The sequence below is a fragment of the Tamandua tetradactyla genome, chromosome 3 (genome assembly GCF_023851605.1).
Source record: "Tamandua tetradactyla isolate mTamTet1 chromosome 3, mTamTet1.pri, whole genome shotgun sequence".
Lineage (NCBI taxonomy): Eukaryota > Metazoa > Chordata > Mammalia > Pilosa > Myrmecophagidae > Tamandua > Tamandua tetradactyla.
This window is the reverse complement of record NC_135329.1, coordinates 208,038,480-208,055,070: the sequence shown is the minus strand read 5'-3', so window position 1 is coordinate 208,055,070 and position 16,591 is coordinate 208,038,480. Positions and strand designations below refer to the sequence as shown.

Below are 16,591 nucleotides of genomic sequence, written 5' to 3'. Positions count from 1 at the left end.
CTGCTTTTTTTTTTTAAAGTAAGGTATTTATTACAGGTTCAATTTCTTCTCTTACTCTTATCACCAAATAGGATAAAGAGGAACCTTGATAATATCATGTTATCTTGGTTCACTTGAAAGTTATATGGTTTTATTCTAACTGTACACTTTCCTTTTACTAAAAACCAGGTGACTGGTAGGTGTACATATTAGGGATGTACCCACGTATTTTGAGTTTATCATAACAAAATGAAAATCTACTTTCTATTATTAGAAATTATAATGGACCTAAGTCAAGTTTCCTACAAACCAGGGAATTATTTTATACCTGGTTATCAATTCACTATTCTCAGTCTACTAATTTTCATAGATATTTTAATACAACAAAATGCATTGTATAAGTTCACAGAAGTTTTTAGTCAGTAAGAATACACCTAAATTTTTTAACCAAATCCTTTTTGTTTCTCAAAAAACCTTAGAATTTTAAAGCTGTAGGGAACATTAGAAAATATTTAATTTACCCATCATCTTGCAACTAAGGAAATTTTTCTATTGTCTATAATCAGGGTACAGGCTACATTCTTCTTTAATCTCAATTCCTGCGTTATTCTACCTGCCTAAGCAGTGTAACACTCAAGTGCTGGTTCTGACTCCCCTACCTTCTAGTCTACCTGTGGGCACTTTCTCCAGTCCATACAAGTTCATACTTGACAATGGAAATGAGCTATGTATACCCAGAAATTGAGAATACTGGTGGTTTGAAGATTTATCTATATGTAATTTACTATCTCTACTATCTCCTTCTTCAAATGCTTAGTATAATGCTCCTTAAAACTAAAAAGGATCCCCAAAAAAACCACAAAACTAGAATGTAGGATTGTTCTGGTGTCCAAAACCGAACTAACGAGGTTCACTGACAATTAGGTCTTCACAGACAGTAGTTTTTAGAGTCTGTTCTTAACTACCTAGAATCGAATCATTCAGCATTGTTTTTCCCTAGAAGACAATATTACTCCTCTGCCAGGGACAAGACAGGAAGTAGAGGCCCGCCCCTATCAAATGGTACAGTAAGAAGTTTCAGGGCTCCATTCCCCTCCACAGGAGCTGTGAAGAACAGGCAGAAACATCTTTCACAAAACTCTAGAAAACAGCTGTGGGATTTCAGTTACAGGGTAAGTGCCAAATCAAGAACAAGGCAACTTAAAAATTGTAGTTTCTCCTGGTGCCCTGGCTGTCCCCTGGCACACTCCTCACTGGCTCAGCAGAGAGCCAGCCCATCCTCCCAGTCCTGGTTCCAGAGGGTGCAGGCAGAAAAGTACTCATAAACATACTGGGGAGCATGTATGTCTGATCCAATCTTTCTGGTGGTGACCTAAGGAATAGAACTGGGATACCTGTCACAGGCTTGGTGTCCCAGAAGCTACCATGCATGTACAGGCAGATCAAAGAGCTTTTCACAGACCCATAAGGGAGAGCACTCAAGTCATAGCTGCTTGGACAATGGATACCAGCTGTAAGACATACAGAGCGCAGTATGAAGGCCCATGAGGAAACTGTTTCCCAGGTAAGAAGGGAATTTGGTATTTACATAAACAGGTGAATTCCTGGAGTCACACAAGCATGCATGCTCAAAACAAGACACATGCAAAGAAAGGATCAGGAAAGCCCCTACACATTGGCTTCCAGTTATTCTCTAAATTCATTACATGGACAAGCTCTAAAGGACAGCGATCCCAATTCAATCTGAAAAGAGTGGGAAAGGGGTTTTCTTTTTTGTGTTCTTTGTGTTGTTAACTCCTGGCTTTTAAGCAAAGCTGTCATAACACTAGCTGGATACAATCTTAAGAAATAGAAACTTCAGAGTTCAAATTGCAACAATAACACACTCAAAGAAGGAAACATCTAGGTTTCAACAAAAGATTACAAAGCATATATTAAAAAAAAGTAATGTCCCAAGCAAAGGAGAAGATTAAAGCATGAGAAACTATCGAAAAGAAAGATCAGACCTGAGACATTTCAATCAAAGACTTTAAAAAAGAGCTCCCCCCCCCCAAAAGAGCCCTAGATTGGCAAATGATGCTCTATACATATGATCAAATATTGTGCTACTACAAAAAGAAACGAAGTCATGAGGCATGCAACAATGTGAATGAACCTATGGGATATTGGTGAGGCAAAATAAGCCAGAAATGAAAGAATAATTATTGCATGGGCTCCTTTAGAAAATGCTTATAAGAAAACAGGAGCCTATATTGTACACTCTTATAGCAGACACATTTAATTCAGAGCAGTAATTATTATTTCTGGATTTGGAGAGGCTGCTTTATATATCCATAATCTGGTATTTAGAGATAAGAACGAAGTCAATCAGATCCTGATTAAGGTAATTCAGAACACAGAGGTAAGGAAGACAGTGTCTATATTTTAGAACCACACCTAACTCTTTGAGATCAAAGAAGAAAGGTTTATTATGTCCAGAACCTAAGTTTTCTGTAGCACATAATCTAACTCAATCTGTCTGGATAGCTCATTTGAACAACTGAAACACAGGGAGCCCAGAATAACAATGAGGGCCTTTAAACAATCTTGCATAGCTTAAAGTAATGCCTAGATATATCCTGGAATATATTAAGCAGATAATCAAAAAGTAATGGCAAAGTCCCTTGAGTAAGGATGGGAGAAAAAAAATGGAACTATTCATCTTTACCGTCAGGGAATCCCGACACTGTGTCAAATATTAAGGTCATCCAAATCAATAGGCCAAGCCCTTGATCTTTAGGCTTATTCTTGTGAAGCTTATGCATGTAGCGGAAAAGCTTAGCCTGCCTATAGGCATGCCTAAGAGTTACTTCTGGAGGACCTCTTTTGCTGCTCAGATGTGGCCTCACTCTCTCTAAGCCCAACTCTGCAAATGAAATCATTGCCTTCTCCACTACATGGGACATGACATCCAAGGATGAAAGTCTTCCTGGCAGTGTGGGAGAGAACTCCCAAGGATGTCTGGCCCTGGCACCATGGTATCAACAATTCCATCCTGACCAAAAGGGGGAAAAGAAGTGTAACTAATAAAGTTTCAGTGGCTGAGAGAGTTCAAATAAAGCTGAGTGGCTACCCTGGAGGTCACTCTTACACAAGCTTCAGTTAGACATTGCTGTCTATCATAACTCACCAAACACCAACCAAAACCTTTCTGGCCAATAAAGAACATCTAAGGCAATATATAAGATTCTACAAAGGTTTCATGCACTAGGGTAACTTTTCAGAAACCTACAACCTCCAGATGAATCCCTGAACCAGATAAGTCCTGAAATCTAGAGGGCCCAGCCTCTCCAGAACATCAGCTTGTTCCATCTCCCTACCCCATATTACTGGCAGCCCCTGCCAACATGAAAAAAGTTAGAATGGCCATAGCCCAAATACCCCTAAAGAGTGGGATAGAAAGATCAAAGCTGATGGTGGAGTTAAACAGAGAAGGTAGGGTTTAACAAATGAGTATGATTGCTGAACCATTAAACTGATATTTCTTTTAGTCTCCAGTATCTTAGAGCAGCTAGAAGTAAAAACCTAAAATTGTGCAATTGTAACCCATACCAAACTCTGAACTCTGTCCTACAACTACTTGTTGTGCTGTGCTTTGAAACTTACTGTTTTTTGTATATATGTTATTTTTCACAAAAAAAAAGGAAAAAAAGTCGACTGTAATGATAAAAAATATTTAAGCCCTCTAGCCTCCTATATTCTGAAGCAGTGAGAAGGAAAAATACGAGAGGCTCATGTAGCCCATGACAAACTCTGGGATCTGTCCTGTAACCACTTTTGAAGAGTGCATTGAAAAGTATTGCTTTTTTCCTTTCTTTGCTTTGTATATATGTTATGCTATACAATAAAAAAGGTTAAAAAAAATAAGAGCCCTAATTATGCTGAAAGAGCTAAAGGAAAACATGGAGAAAGAACTAAAGGAAATCAGGGAAATGAGAGATGAAAACAGAAAGGATATCAACAGAAAGATGGTGTGCTGGTTTGAAATGATGTATGTACCCTAGAAAAAGCCATGTTTAAATCCTAATCCCATTTTGTAAAGGCAGCCATTTCTTCTAATCCCTATTCTGTACTGTATCTTTGAAACTGTATTAGATAATATCCCTGGAGATGTGATCTAATCAAGAGTGGTTGTTAAACTGGATTAGGTAGAGGCGTGTCTCCACTCATTTGGGTGGGTCTTGATAAGTTTCTGGAGTCCTACAAAAGAGGAAACATTTTGGAGAATGAAGGAGATTGAGAGACAGCAGAGAAGAACGACATAGCCATGAGAAGCAGACAGCCCACAAGCCAGTGACCTTCGGAGATGAAGAAGGAAAATGCCTCCTGGGGAGCTTCATGAAACAGGAAGCCAGGAGAAGAAGCAGAGGACGCCATGTTCACCATGTGCCATTCCAGATGAGAGAGGAACCTTGACCGTGTTCACCATGTGCCTTTCCAGATGAAAGAGAAACTCTGTGTTCACCATGTGCCCTTCTACTTGAGAGAAAAACCCTGAACTTCATCAGCCTTCTTGAACCAAGGTATCTTTCCCTGGATGCCGTAGACTGGATATTTCTATAGACTTGTTTAATTGGATATTTTCTCGGCCTTAGAACTGTAAACTAGCAACTTACTAAATTCTCCTTTTAAAAGTCATTCCGGAGAGATCCAAGATGGCGTCTTAGTAAGGTACATGCGTCTTAGTTCCTCCGACTCCAAATCAACTAATAGGTGAACAGAAACAGTACAAAACAACTCCCGGGGCTACAGCAGGGAATGGACACACAGCGTAACCAAGTCTGGGCGGGTTAGTCTGACTGCGAAACTCAGTTGCGGTGAGTGAGATCCCCGAGCGGCGGGCGATTTCCCGAGCAGCCGCAGCTGCGGCGGTCCGAGCTAATCCCTCCCCCCTTCTAGGGCTGGCTGAGAGACTTGGAGAGACAAGCTTCCCAGCCAAGGCGGCCGGCGCCACACTTTTGCGGGCGGCTTCGAGTCCGCGACTACAAGTCTCGGATCAGAGGCTATCCAAAGTCTGGGCTGGCAAGCCTGATTCCGAGTCTTGGCTGCGGCAAGACCCCCGAGCGGCCGCAGCTGCGGCGGTCCGAGCTAACCCCTCCCTCCTTCCGGGGCTGGCTGAGAGACTCGGAGAGACAAGCTTCCCAGCCAAGGCGGCCGGCGCCACACTTTTGCGGGCGGCTTCGAGTCCGCGACTACAAGTCTCGGATCAGAGGGCTATCCAAAGTCTGGGCTGGCAAGTCTGATTCCGAGTCTTGGCTGCGGCGAGACCCCCGAGCGGTCGCAGCTGCGGCAGTCCGAGCTAAGCCCTCCCTCCTTCCCGGGACGGCTGAGAGTATCGGAGAAGTAAGTTCCCCAAGCCGAGGCAGGCGGCGCCCTTCTTTTGCGGGCGGCTTCGAGTCTCGGCTTTAAGTCCGCGGCTACGAGTCCCGGATCAGAGGGCTATCCAAAGTCTGGGCTGGCTAGACTGACTGCGAGACTCAGCTGCAGTGAGACCCCCGAGCGGCGTGCGATCTCCCGATCAGCGGCAGCTGCGGTGGTCCGAGCTACTCCCTCCCCCCTTTCCGGGCCGGCTGAGAGGATTGGAGAAGCAAGTTTCCCAAGCCGAGGCAGGTGGCACCCCTCTTTTGCGGGCGGCTTCGAGTCTCTGCTTCAAGTCCGCGGATACGAGTCTCAGATAGGAGGGCTATCCAAGCCGCGGAAGCCCCCCCCCCCCCACGGGAGGCTTCCCGGTCCGGTGGGGAATCCCCCAGGCCCGCTGCGGCCTGCAACCAGCCACAGGGTCCCCTCAAGCCGCGGCAGCTGACGCCCCCACCACGCGCGGCCCCTGAACCAACGGAGAGATTTGGATCCGAAAGCCCCAGGCCATGGAGATCGGTGACTGGGGGAGACCCATTCCAAACACTTGAGGCAAACGTGTGCCACGTGCGCCACGTACTGGGCAAGATAAGAAAAACAGATCCCAGAGATTTCACAGAAAAATCTTACAACCTTGCTGGGTCCAACACCCAGAGAAATCTGAATAAATGCCCAGACGCCAGCAGCAGAAGATAACTGTCCACGCTCAAAAGATTGAGAATATGGCCCAGTCAAAGGAACAAACCAATAGCTCAAATGAGACACAAGAGCTGAGACAACTAATCCTGAATATACGAACAGAAATGGAAAACCTCTTCAAAAATGAAATCGATAAATTGAGGGAGGACATGAAGAGGACATGGGCTGAACATAAAGAAGAAATAGAAAAACTGAAAAAACAAATCGCAGAACTTATGGAAGTGAAGGATAAAGTAGCAAACATAGAAAAAATAATGGATAGTTACAATGATAGATTTAAAGAGACAGAAGATAGAATTAGTGATTTGGAGGATGGAACATCTGAATTCCAAAAAGAAACAGAAACTATAGGGAAAAGAATGGAGAAACTTGAACAGGGTATCAGGGAACTCAAGGACAATATGAACCGCACAAATATACGTGTTGTGGGTGTCCCAGAAGGAGAAGAAAAGGGAAAAGGAGGAGAAAAACTAATGGAAGAAATTTTCACTGAAAATTTCCCAACTCTTATGAAAGACCTAAAATTACAGATCCAAGAAGTGCAGCGCACCCCAAAGAGATTAGACCCAAATAGGCGTTCTCCAAGACACTTACTAGTTAGAATGTCAGAGGTCAATGAGAAAGAGAGGATCTTGAAAGCAGCAAGAGAAAAACAATCCATCACATACAAGGGAAACCCAATAAGACTATGTGTAGATTTCTCAGCAGAAACCATGGAAGCTAGAAGACAGTGGGATGATATATTTAAAATAATAAAAGAGAAAAACTGCCAACCAAGACTCCTATATCCAGCAAAATTATCCTTCAAAAATGAGGGAGAAATTAAAACATTCTCAGACAAAAAGTCACTGAAAGAATTCGTGACCAAGAGACCAGCTCTGCAAGAAATACTAAAGGGAGCATTAGAGTCAGATACAAAAAGACAGAAGAGAGAGATATGAAAAAGAGTGTAGAAAGAAGGAAAATCAGATATGATATATATAATACAAAAGGCAAAATGGTAGAGGAAAATATTATCCAAACAGTAATAACACTAAATGTCAATGGACTGAATTCCCCAATCAAAAGACATAGATTGGCAGAATGGATTAAAAAACAGGATCCTTCTATATGCTGTCTACAGGAAACACATCTTAGACCCAAAGATAAACATAGGTTGAAAGTGAAAGGTTGGGAAAAGATATTTCATGCAAATAACAACCAGAAAAGAGCAGGAGTGGCTATACTAATATCCAACAAATAAGACTTCAAATGTAAAGCAGTTAAAAGAGACAAAGAAGGACACTATATACTAATAAAAGGAACAATTAAACAAGAAGACATAACAATCATAAATATTTACGCACCGAACCAGAATGCCCCAAAATACGTGAGGAATACACTGCAAACACTGAAAAGGGAAATAGACTCATATACTATAATAGTTGGAGACTTCAACTCACCACTCTCATCAAGGGACAGAACATCTAGACAGAAGATCAACAAAGAAATAGAGAATCTGAATATTACTATAAATGAACTAGACTTAATAGACATTTATAGGACATTACATCCCACAACAGCAGGATACACCTTTTTCTCAAGTGCTCATGGATCATTCTCAAAAATAGACCATATGCTGGGTCACAAAGCAAGTCTTAACAAATTTAAAAAGATTGAAATCTTACACAACACTTTCTCGGACCATAAAGGAATGATGTTGGAAATCAATAATAGGCAGAGTGCCAGAAAATTCACAAATACGTGGAGGCTCAACAACACACTCCTAAACAACGAGTGGGTCAAAGAAGAAATTGCTAGAGAAATTAGCAACTACCTCGAGGCGAATGAAAATGAAAACACAACATATCAAAACTTATGGGACGCAGCAAAGGCAGTGCTAAGAGGGAAATTTATTGCTCTAAATGCCTATATCAGAAAAGAAGAAAAGGCAAAAATTCAGGAATTAACTATCCATTTGGAAGAACTGGAGAAAGAACAGCAAACTAACCCCAAAGCAAGCAAAAGGAAAGAAATAACAAAGATTAGAGCACAAATAAATGAAATTGAAAACATGAAAACAATAGAGAAAATCAATAAGGCCAGAAGTTGGTTCTATGAGAAAATCAATAAGATTGATGGGCCCTTAGCAAGATTGACAAAAAAAGAAGAGAGAGGATGCAAATAAATAAGATCAGAAATGAAAGAGGAGACATAACTACTGACCTCACAGAAATAAAGGAGGTAATAACAGGATACTATGAACAACTTTACGCTAATAAATACAACAATTTAGAGGAAATGGACGGGTTCCTGGAAAGACATGAACAACCAACTCTGACTCAAGAAGAGATAGATGATCTCAACAAACCAATCACAAGTAAAGAAATCGAAGCAGTCATTCAAAAGCTTCCTAAAAAGAAAAGTCCAGGACCAGACGGCTTCACATGTGAATTCTATCAAACATTCCAGAAAGAATTAGTACCAACTCTCCTCAAACTCTTCAAAAAAATCGAAGTGGAGGGAAAACTACCTAACTCATTCTATGAAGCCAACATTACCCTCATACCAAAACCAGGCAAAGATATTACAAGAAAAGAAAACTACAGGCCGATCTCTCTAATGAATATTGATGCAAAAATCCTCAATAAAATTCTAGCAAATCGTATCCAACAACACATTAAAAGAATTATTCATCATGACCAAGTAGGATTCATCCCAGGTATGCAAGGATGGTTCAACATAAGAAAATCAATTAATGTAATACACCATATCAACAAATTAAAGCAGAAAAATCACATGATCATCTCAATTGATGCAGAGAAGGCATTTGACAAGATTCAACATCCTTTCCTGTTGAAAACACTTCAAAGGATAGGAATACAAGGGAACTTCCTTAAAATGATAGAGGGAATATATGAAAAACCCACAGCTAATATCATCCTTAATGGGGAAAAATTGAAAACGTTCCCCCTAAGATCAGGAACAAGACAAGGATGTCCACTATCACCACTATTATTCAACATTGTGTTGGAGGTTCTAGCCAGAGCAATTAGACAAGAAAAAGAAATACAAGGCATCAAAATTGGAAAGGAAGAAGTAAAACTATCACTGTTTGCAGACGATATGATACTATACGTCGAAAACCCGGAAAAATCCACAACAAAACTACTAGAGCTAATAAATGAGTACAGCAAAGTAGCAGGTTACAAGATCAACATTCAAAAATCTGTAGCATTTCTATACACTAGCAATGAACAAGCAGAGGGGGAAATCAAGAAACGAATCCCATTTACAATTGCAACTAAAAGAATAAAATACCTAGGAATAAATTTAACTAAAGAGACAAAAGACCTATACAAAGAAAACTACAAAAAACTGCTAAAAGAAATCACAGAAGACCTAAACAGATGGAAGGGCATACCGTGTTCATGGATTGGAAGACTAAATATAGTTAAGATGTCAATCCTACCTAAATTGATTTACAGATTCAATGCAATACCAATCAAAATCCCAACAACTTATTTTTCAGAAATAGAAAAACCAATAAGCAAATTTATCTGGAAGGGCAGGGTGCCCCGAATTGCTAAAAACATCTTGAGGAAAAAAAACGAAGCTGGAGGTCTTGCGCTGCCAGACTTTAAGGCATATTATGAAGCCACAGTGGTCAAAACAGCATGGTATTGGCATAAAGATAGATATATCGACCAATGGAATCGAATAGAGTGCTCAGATATAGACCCTCTCATCTATGGTCATTTGATCTTTGATAAGGGAGTCAAGCCAACTCACCTGGGACAGAACAGTCTCTTCAATAAATGGTGCCTAGAGAACTGGATATCCATATGCAAAAGAATGAAAGAAGACCCATATCTCACACCCTATACAAAAGTTAACTCAAAATGGATCAAAGATCTAAACATTAGGTCTAAGACCATAGAACAGTTAGAGGAAAATGTCGGGAGATATCTTATGAATCTTACAATTGGAGGCGGTTTTATGGACCTTACACCTAAAGCAAGAGCACTAAAGAAGGAAATAAATAAATGGGAACTCCTCAAAATTAAACACTTTTGTGCATCAAAGAACTTCATCAAGAAAGTAGAAAGACAGCCTACACAATGGGAATCAATATTTGGAAACGACATATCAGATAAACGTCTCATATCCAGAATTTATAATGAGATTGTTCAACTCAACAACAAAAAGATAGCCAACCCAATTACAAAATGGGAAAAAGACTTGAATAGACACCTCTCAGAGGAGGAAATACAAATGGCCAAAAGACACATGAAGAGATGCTCAATGTCCCTGGCCATTAGAGAAATGCAAATCAAAACCACAATGAGATATCATCTCACACCCACCAGAATGGCCATTATCAACAAAACAGAAAATGACAAGTGCTGGAGAGGATGCGGAGAAAGAGGCACACTTATCCACTGTTGGTGGGAATGTCAAATGGTGCAACCACTGTGGAAAGCAGTTTGGCGGTTCCTCAAAAAGCTGAATATAGAATTGCCATACGATCCAGCAATACCATTGCTGGGAATCTACTCAAAGGAATTAAGGGCAAAAACTCAAACAGACATTTGCACACCAATGTTTATAGCAGCGTTATTTACAATTGCAAAGAGATGGAAACAGCCAAAATGTCCATCAACAGACGAGTGGCTAAACAAACTGTGGTATATACGTACGATGGAATATTATGCAGCGTTAAGACAGGATAAACTTATGAAGCATGTAATAACATGGATGGACCTAGAAAACATTATGCTGAGTGAGTCTAGCCAAAAGCTAAAAGACAAATACTGTATGGTCCCAATGATGTGAATCGACACTCGAGAATAAACTTGGAATATGTCATTGGTAACAGAGTTCAGCAGGAGTTAGAAACAGGGTAAGATAATGGGTAATCGGAGCTGATGGAATACAGACGGTGCAATAGGGCTAGATACAAAAACTCAAAAATGGACAGTACAATAATACCTAATTGTAAAGTAATCATGTTAAAATACTGAACGAAGCTGCATCCGAGCTATAGGTTTTTGTTTTGTTTTGTTTTGTTTGTTTTGTTCTTATTATTATTACTTTTATTTTTTTCTCTATATTAACATTCTATATTTTTTTCTGTTATACTGCTAGTTCTTCTAAACCGATGCAAATGTACTAAGAAACGATGATCATGCATCTATGTGATGATGTTAAGAATTACTGATTGCATATGTAGAATGGTATGACGTCTAAAAAAAAAAAAATGGTCAGCACAATACTGCCTAATTGTAATGTAATTATCTTGGAACGCTGAATGAAGCTGCATCTGATCTATAAAAAAAAAAAAAAAAAAAAAAAAAAGTCATTCCGTTTCTGGTATATTGCATTCTGGCAGCTAGCAAACTAGAACAGATGGAAATTATGAAAAGGTATCAAATAAAACTGAAGATCACAGTAAGAGTGATTAAAGATCCCCTAGAGGGAATTTTAACAGCAGATTGGAGCTAGAAAATAAAAAATCAGTGATCTTAGGGGTAAGACAACTGAAATCATCTAGTCTGAGGAACAGAAAAAGGAAATAATGAAAAATGATCCTCTCTGAGGAATCTGAAGAACACCATCAATTATACCAATATGTGCATTGTGGAAGTACCAAAAGGAGAAGAAAGAGAGAATAGGGCAAAGAGAATATTCAAAGAAATAATGGCTGGAAGCTTCCCAAATTTAACAAAAGAATATCTCCATCCAAGATGCTAAGTAAATATCAAACAGGATAAACCAAAATAGACTCACATTGCACCATGCTATAATCGAACTGTTAAATGCCAAAGAAAATTCTGAAAGTCACATGAGAGAAGTAATATGCCACATACAAAAGAGCCTCAATAAGATCAAGTGCCAATTTCTCACTGGAAGCCATGGGGGCAAGAAGGCAATGAGATGATATATTCAAAGTGCTGAAAGCAAAAAACTGCCAACCAAGAATTCTGTACCCAGCAAAAGTATCTTTCAAAAATGCGGGAGGAATAAAGACATTCCCAGATAAACAAATACTGAGGGAGTTCATCACCACTAGACCAGTCCTACAAGAAATGCTAAAGGGAGTTTTGTAGTTTGGAAGGAGAAGACACCAGACTCAACTAACTGAAGTCACGTGAAGAAATAAAGACCTGCAGTAAAATATGACATGGGTAAATATAAATACCAATACTATTGTATTTTATATTTTTAACTCTACTTTTTACTTTCCATAAGATCTAAAAGGCTAATATATAAAGTGTAATGATAAAACAACGGTTTTGAACTCATAATGTAAACAAATACAATTTGTGACAAGAACTACATAAATGTGGAGGAGTAGAGAGGTAGAGGAACATACTGTGTGTACATTACTGAAGTTAAGTGTATATCAAAGACAATGAGATTTTCATAAATTGAGAATGCTAAATTTAACCCCAATGTATCTACAAAGAAAACACTGTAGAACATGCAAGTTCATTGAAACAGGAAATAGAGTTCAGGTTGCCAGGGCTCAGGGACAAGGGAACAGAGAGTTAGTGCTTAATGGGTGTAGGGCTTCTGCCTGGGGAGATGGGAAAGTTTCGGTAATGGAAGGTGGTGAGGATACTGCAACCTTATGAATGTGATTAACCCCACTGAATAATATGTTTAGGAGTGGCTGAGAAGGGAAAGACTGCATATGTGTTCCCACAATTTAAAAAAAAGAACAACTAAACAGACAATGACAATTAAATGCAATACATGATACCCGATGGAATCCAATAAAGGAGGAAAAAAGCTTCTAAAGGATTATTGGGACATGTGAAAAAATTGGAATATAGACTAGTCATTCTATATCAATGCTGAATTTCTTGATAACTTCATTTCAGGCAGTTATATAAGTGAATATTCTTGTTCTTAGGAAATGTATCTGTAAGTACTAAGTGTTCAAGAAGCATGATATACACAACCTACACTCAAGAGTTCAGAAAATGGATTGATAAATGGATAGACGGATGAAATGATATGGCAAATGTTGCAAAATGTTAATATTGGTGGATCTAGGTATCGAAAGGGAATGGGGTGTGTTGAAGTTCTCTGTATGAGGTTTGCATTACTTTGTAACTATCTTGTAAGTTTGAGAGTATTTCAAAATAAAAAGTTTGGTTTTTTTTAAACATGGTAGAAATAAGCCCATCCTATTATTACAACTTTCTAAAAATGTCTAAATAGGCCACGACAGGAATACAATTTCAAGTAGGGGAACAACTGTAAACTTTTGAATCAGTTTGACTTCCGCTTCCTAGCTTCCTTTTATAAGCCAGGATAAACAGTGAAGACACAGCATCTGTAAATTTAAATTACATGAATTTAACTTGCAGCAACCTAACTCAGCCCCCACTTCAGAGGCCCTCTGCTCTGGCTCTCTTCCATCTATGACCCTCTTCAGGAGGCAGTTCTTAGGGCCAAATGGGATATGCTCACCTGGCGTTATTGGTCCCAAGCTTACTGCTAAGCTACACTGGTATCAAACCCAAGATTGTTCTTCTGACCCTACTATCTGATAGGTGCTAAAGGGCAGGTGCTTCTAAGGAGTGCGGACAGAGCATGGACATGTAGACATTTGTGCATGGAAGGCCTTTGCAGAACAGGAGAGGAAGAACTGGGAGCCTAGAGTAAGAAGGGAAGGAGGGACAGGCCAAGAAGGACAAGGCCATAAATGGGCACTTCCTAGACAGCCACTCTTCAGCATAGAGCTCCAAGGAACTTGGGAATTTTATGTTTGAACCCAGGAAGATGAAGGCATATATTTCAAAGTAGGAAAAATGGAATGTATTTTAAGTTTGTTACTTTGATTTATAACTTTTAAATATTTTGACATAAGGTATGTAAGTCTCCATTTGTACTTTTGTCTTAGGCACCACACATGTTCAGAGAAAGCCTGCTAAAAGAGATTTAACTTAAGAAAATTCAAAACTATGTATTCAGAAAAGAGAAAGCAAACATGTTAAAATGTAGTAGCCCCTCTAACACTGTACTCAATGAAAACAAACCTCAGAGTGCAAAGGAGACAGGAGATTTGTAATCTGCTCTGTTCCCAGGTACCTCTCAAGGATGAGTGCCTTACTGCAGTGAGTGTGATGCTCGTGCTTAAAAAATACAAGTTTTTCACACAGCAGAGCCCCTAATATAATCGAGTTTCTTGAACTGGTACACCTCTGAAGAAATAGTCATTCTTTCCAACACAGAAGAAACAACAATTATACTGGACTCATCGAGAGATGGTTTATCAGTCTCCAACATAGCATCTTTTGAAGAGATTTTCATGGGTAGTTTTTAGAATTACTGCACGTGATTTCCACTTTATGTGCAAACTCTGGAGTATAACACCCATATGAACTGCACTTGCACTATATGATGAAATTGTTCTGGCAGCTCAGTTACTACCTCAAAGCCAACCCTCAAGTCCTACAAAAGTACCAGGACCGGCAAATATGTCATCTTCATCAAAGGTTTAGAACATGACTCAGAAAAATAATCTGGCATGTCAGTGATATTTTTTACGTAATCCAATGGGTAAGATCTGAACATGAAATCTGAAAATGAATCGTTGGCTTCTAGAGGGCATGGAAACAAAAGACCAAACTGAGCTTGAGAATAGGTGCTCAGGTTTTTGGAACAGTAATAATACCTATGAAGTACAGACAACTTATATTCCCAGTGTACTTGTTACTTAATATGAAATATATTAATTGAAACATATCCATTTCCTCATCTATGAGAAATTTATCTCTATGGTCTTCCCCACTGTGAAAAATAAATGATTCTACAGCTATTCTATTTATGCAGTCCAAGAAAAGTTAGGTCAAGAATTTAAGAATATTTCTCTCCCAGCTTTGAGCAATCAAGCCTTATTCAGGGACCTACAGTCAACCACCTATCAGAGTGAACTTGCCTTAACCAGAGCGAGGCTTTTAAAATGAATCAGGAACATAAGGCTAGGGTGTAAAAGCCCAAGGGTAAAGAGCCTTGTACCAAGTCCTATCACCTGTACAAAAGAAAAGGGAGAAATTGACACCCCATTTTCCCCTCAAAAAAGAGCACCACACAGGGCAGTCGATGGTGGCTCAATGGCAGAGTTCTCAGAGTCCTACCATGCCAGAGACCCAGGTTCAATTACCAGTGTCTGCCCATGCAAAAAAAAAAAAAAAAAAGAGAGAGAGAGAACATCACACCTTACTTTTGGACAGATTTGTAGATTAGTTCATGCAGTAGATAGCACATTTGTTTAGGAAAGATTAACTTAAATCAATGGAAAAAACCATAAAACCTTTTCAGCTATGAACCAAGGGCATCCAATTAAATGACCTGTGAGAGTCTGCATGGGTTCAGCTGCTATCTGCAGTCTACAACACATGCCATCCTTTTCGTTTTAAATGTGATTTTAAGACTGGCAGAAGGGCTTGTTAACCAAAGGAAAATTTTGTTTATTTAAATTTGAAACAAATCCTTTCCCATCTTCGATTTTGTTTTACTATTCTGCTTTTTAGTTAGAATATATGATTTCAGTTTCAGAGCACATTTTAAAAATTAAATGTGACATTAAGTTTATTGTAAAATGATTGAACTTACCGGAGAAGGAATGAAAGCTTCATGAAACTTCTTTGGATTAATTCTCAATACACCCTTTAAAAATAAAAAATAAAATTGGTGAAAATTTATCTAAGCTATACACTTATGATGTTTCCATATGTATGGTATTCGTCAATAAAAAAATTTTAATTAAAAGTTTGATCCAAGAAACAACTTAGATATATAAAGACTGTAACACCACACAGATAATGCTGGTATATAAATAACACATTGATGTCAGTGACTTAGGGTTCCATTAGCCTCTCCGTCAGAAACAAAAGCTCAGTCTAGCACCTTGCTGCAAGCAGACATAGGTGAGAAGCAACCAAGCTTGGTGCTGAGTGGGTTTTATATGCTCTTATATAATAGTCTTCAAACCTAGTTCTTCACTTTAAGAACAAGATTATAGAGATTATACCTCACTAGACAATGGCCTTTTTCATTATCTAAATTCCACAGCCTTTCCACAACTGCTTATTTCTGTGACAATTTTTAAAGCAATACAGGTCGATTTCCACCCTGAATACTAATTCTCAAGAAACAGGATGCAGATTTTTCACTCCAGCCTTTCTGCAGAGCTGAATAAGTCAATAATTCAAAATGGTCCAGCACCAGCACTTAGTGGAAATGGGAATCTGGCTCCAGTAGCCAAGGCCACCCAGTGTGCCTTCAACTCCTTGTTATTCCAGCACCAAATTAGGGCCTGCTTCTATTTATACACAGAGGTGCAAGCAAGTATCGTTTTCAATCACAGTACGGTATTTTAGGCTCTTGCAGGAAGCTATAATCCTCCCCAGGTTCCAAGTGCATTCCATAGGCCACTGGAACACATAGATGGAGGCTATCATCACCCAAAGAAAGTCATAAGAAAGTATTTTAAATAACATTTCTCCCTAAAATGTTGAAAGAC

General features: G+C 39.2%; 1 protein-coding gene across 5 annotated transcripts in view; it reads right to left on the bottom strand.

Moving 5' to 3' along the window:
- The window catches only part of DIS3L2 (DIS3 like 3'-5' exoribonuclease 2), a 526,830-nt gene that overhangs the window by 418,398 nt on the left and 91,841 nt on the right, over nt 1-16,591 (bottom strand). For all 5 annotated transcript variants that reach the window (XR_013173119.1, XM_077155428.1, XM_077155431.1 and 2 more), the window contains exon 4: nt 15,682-15,735. Coding sequence is in view for 4 of the 5 variants with exons in the window: in XM_077155428.1 (XP_077011543.1) it covers nt 15,682-15,735 (54 nt within the window). In the remaining variant the exon portion in view is untranslated. The remainder of the gene's footprint in view (nt 1-15,681; nt 15,736-16,591) is intronic.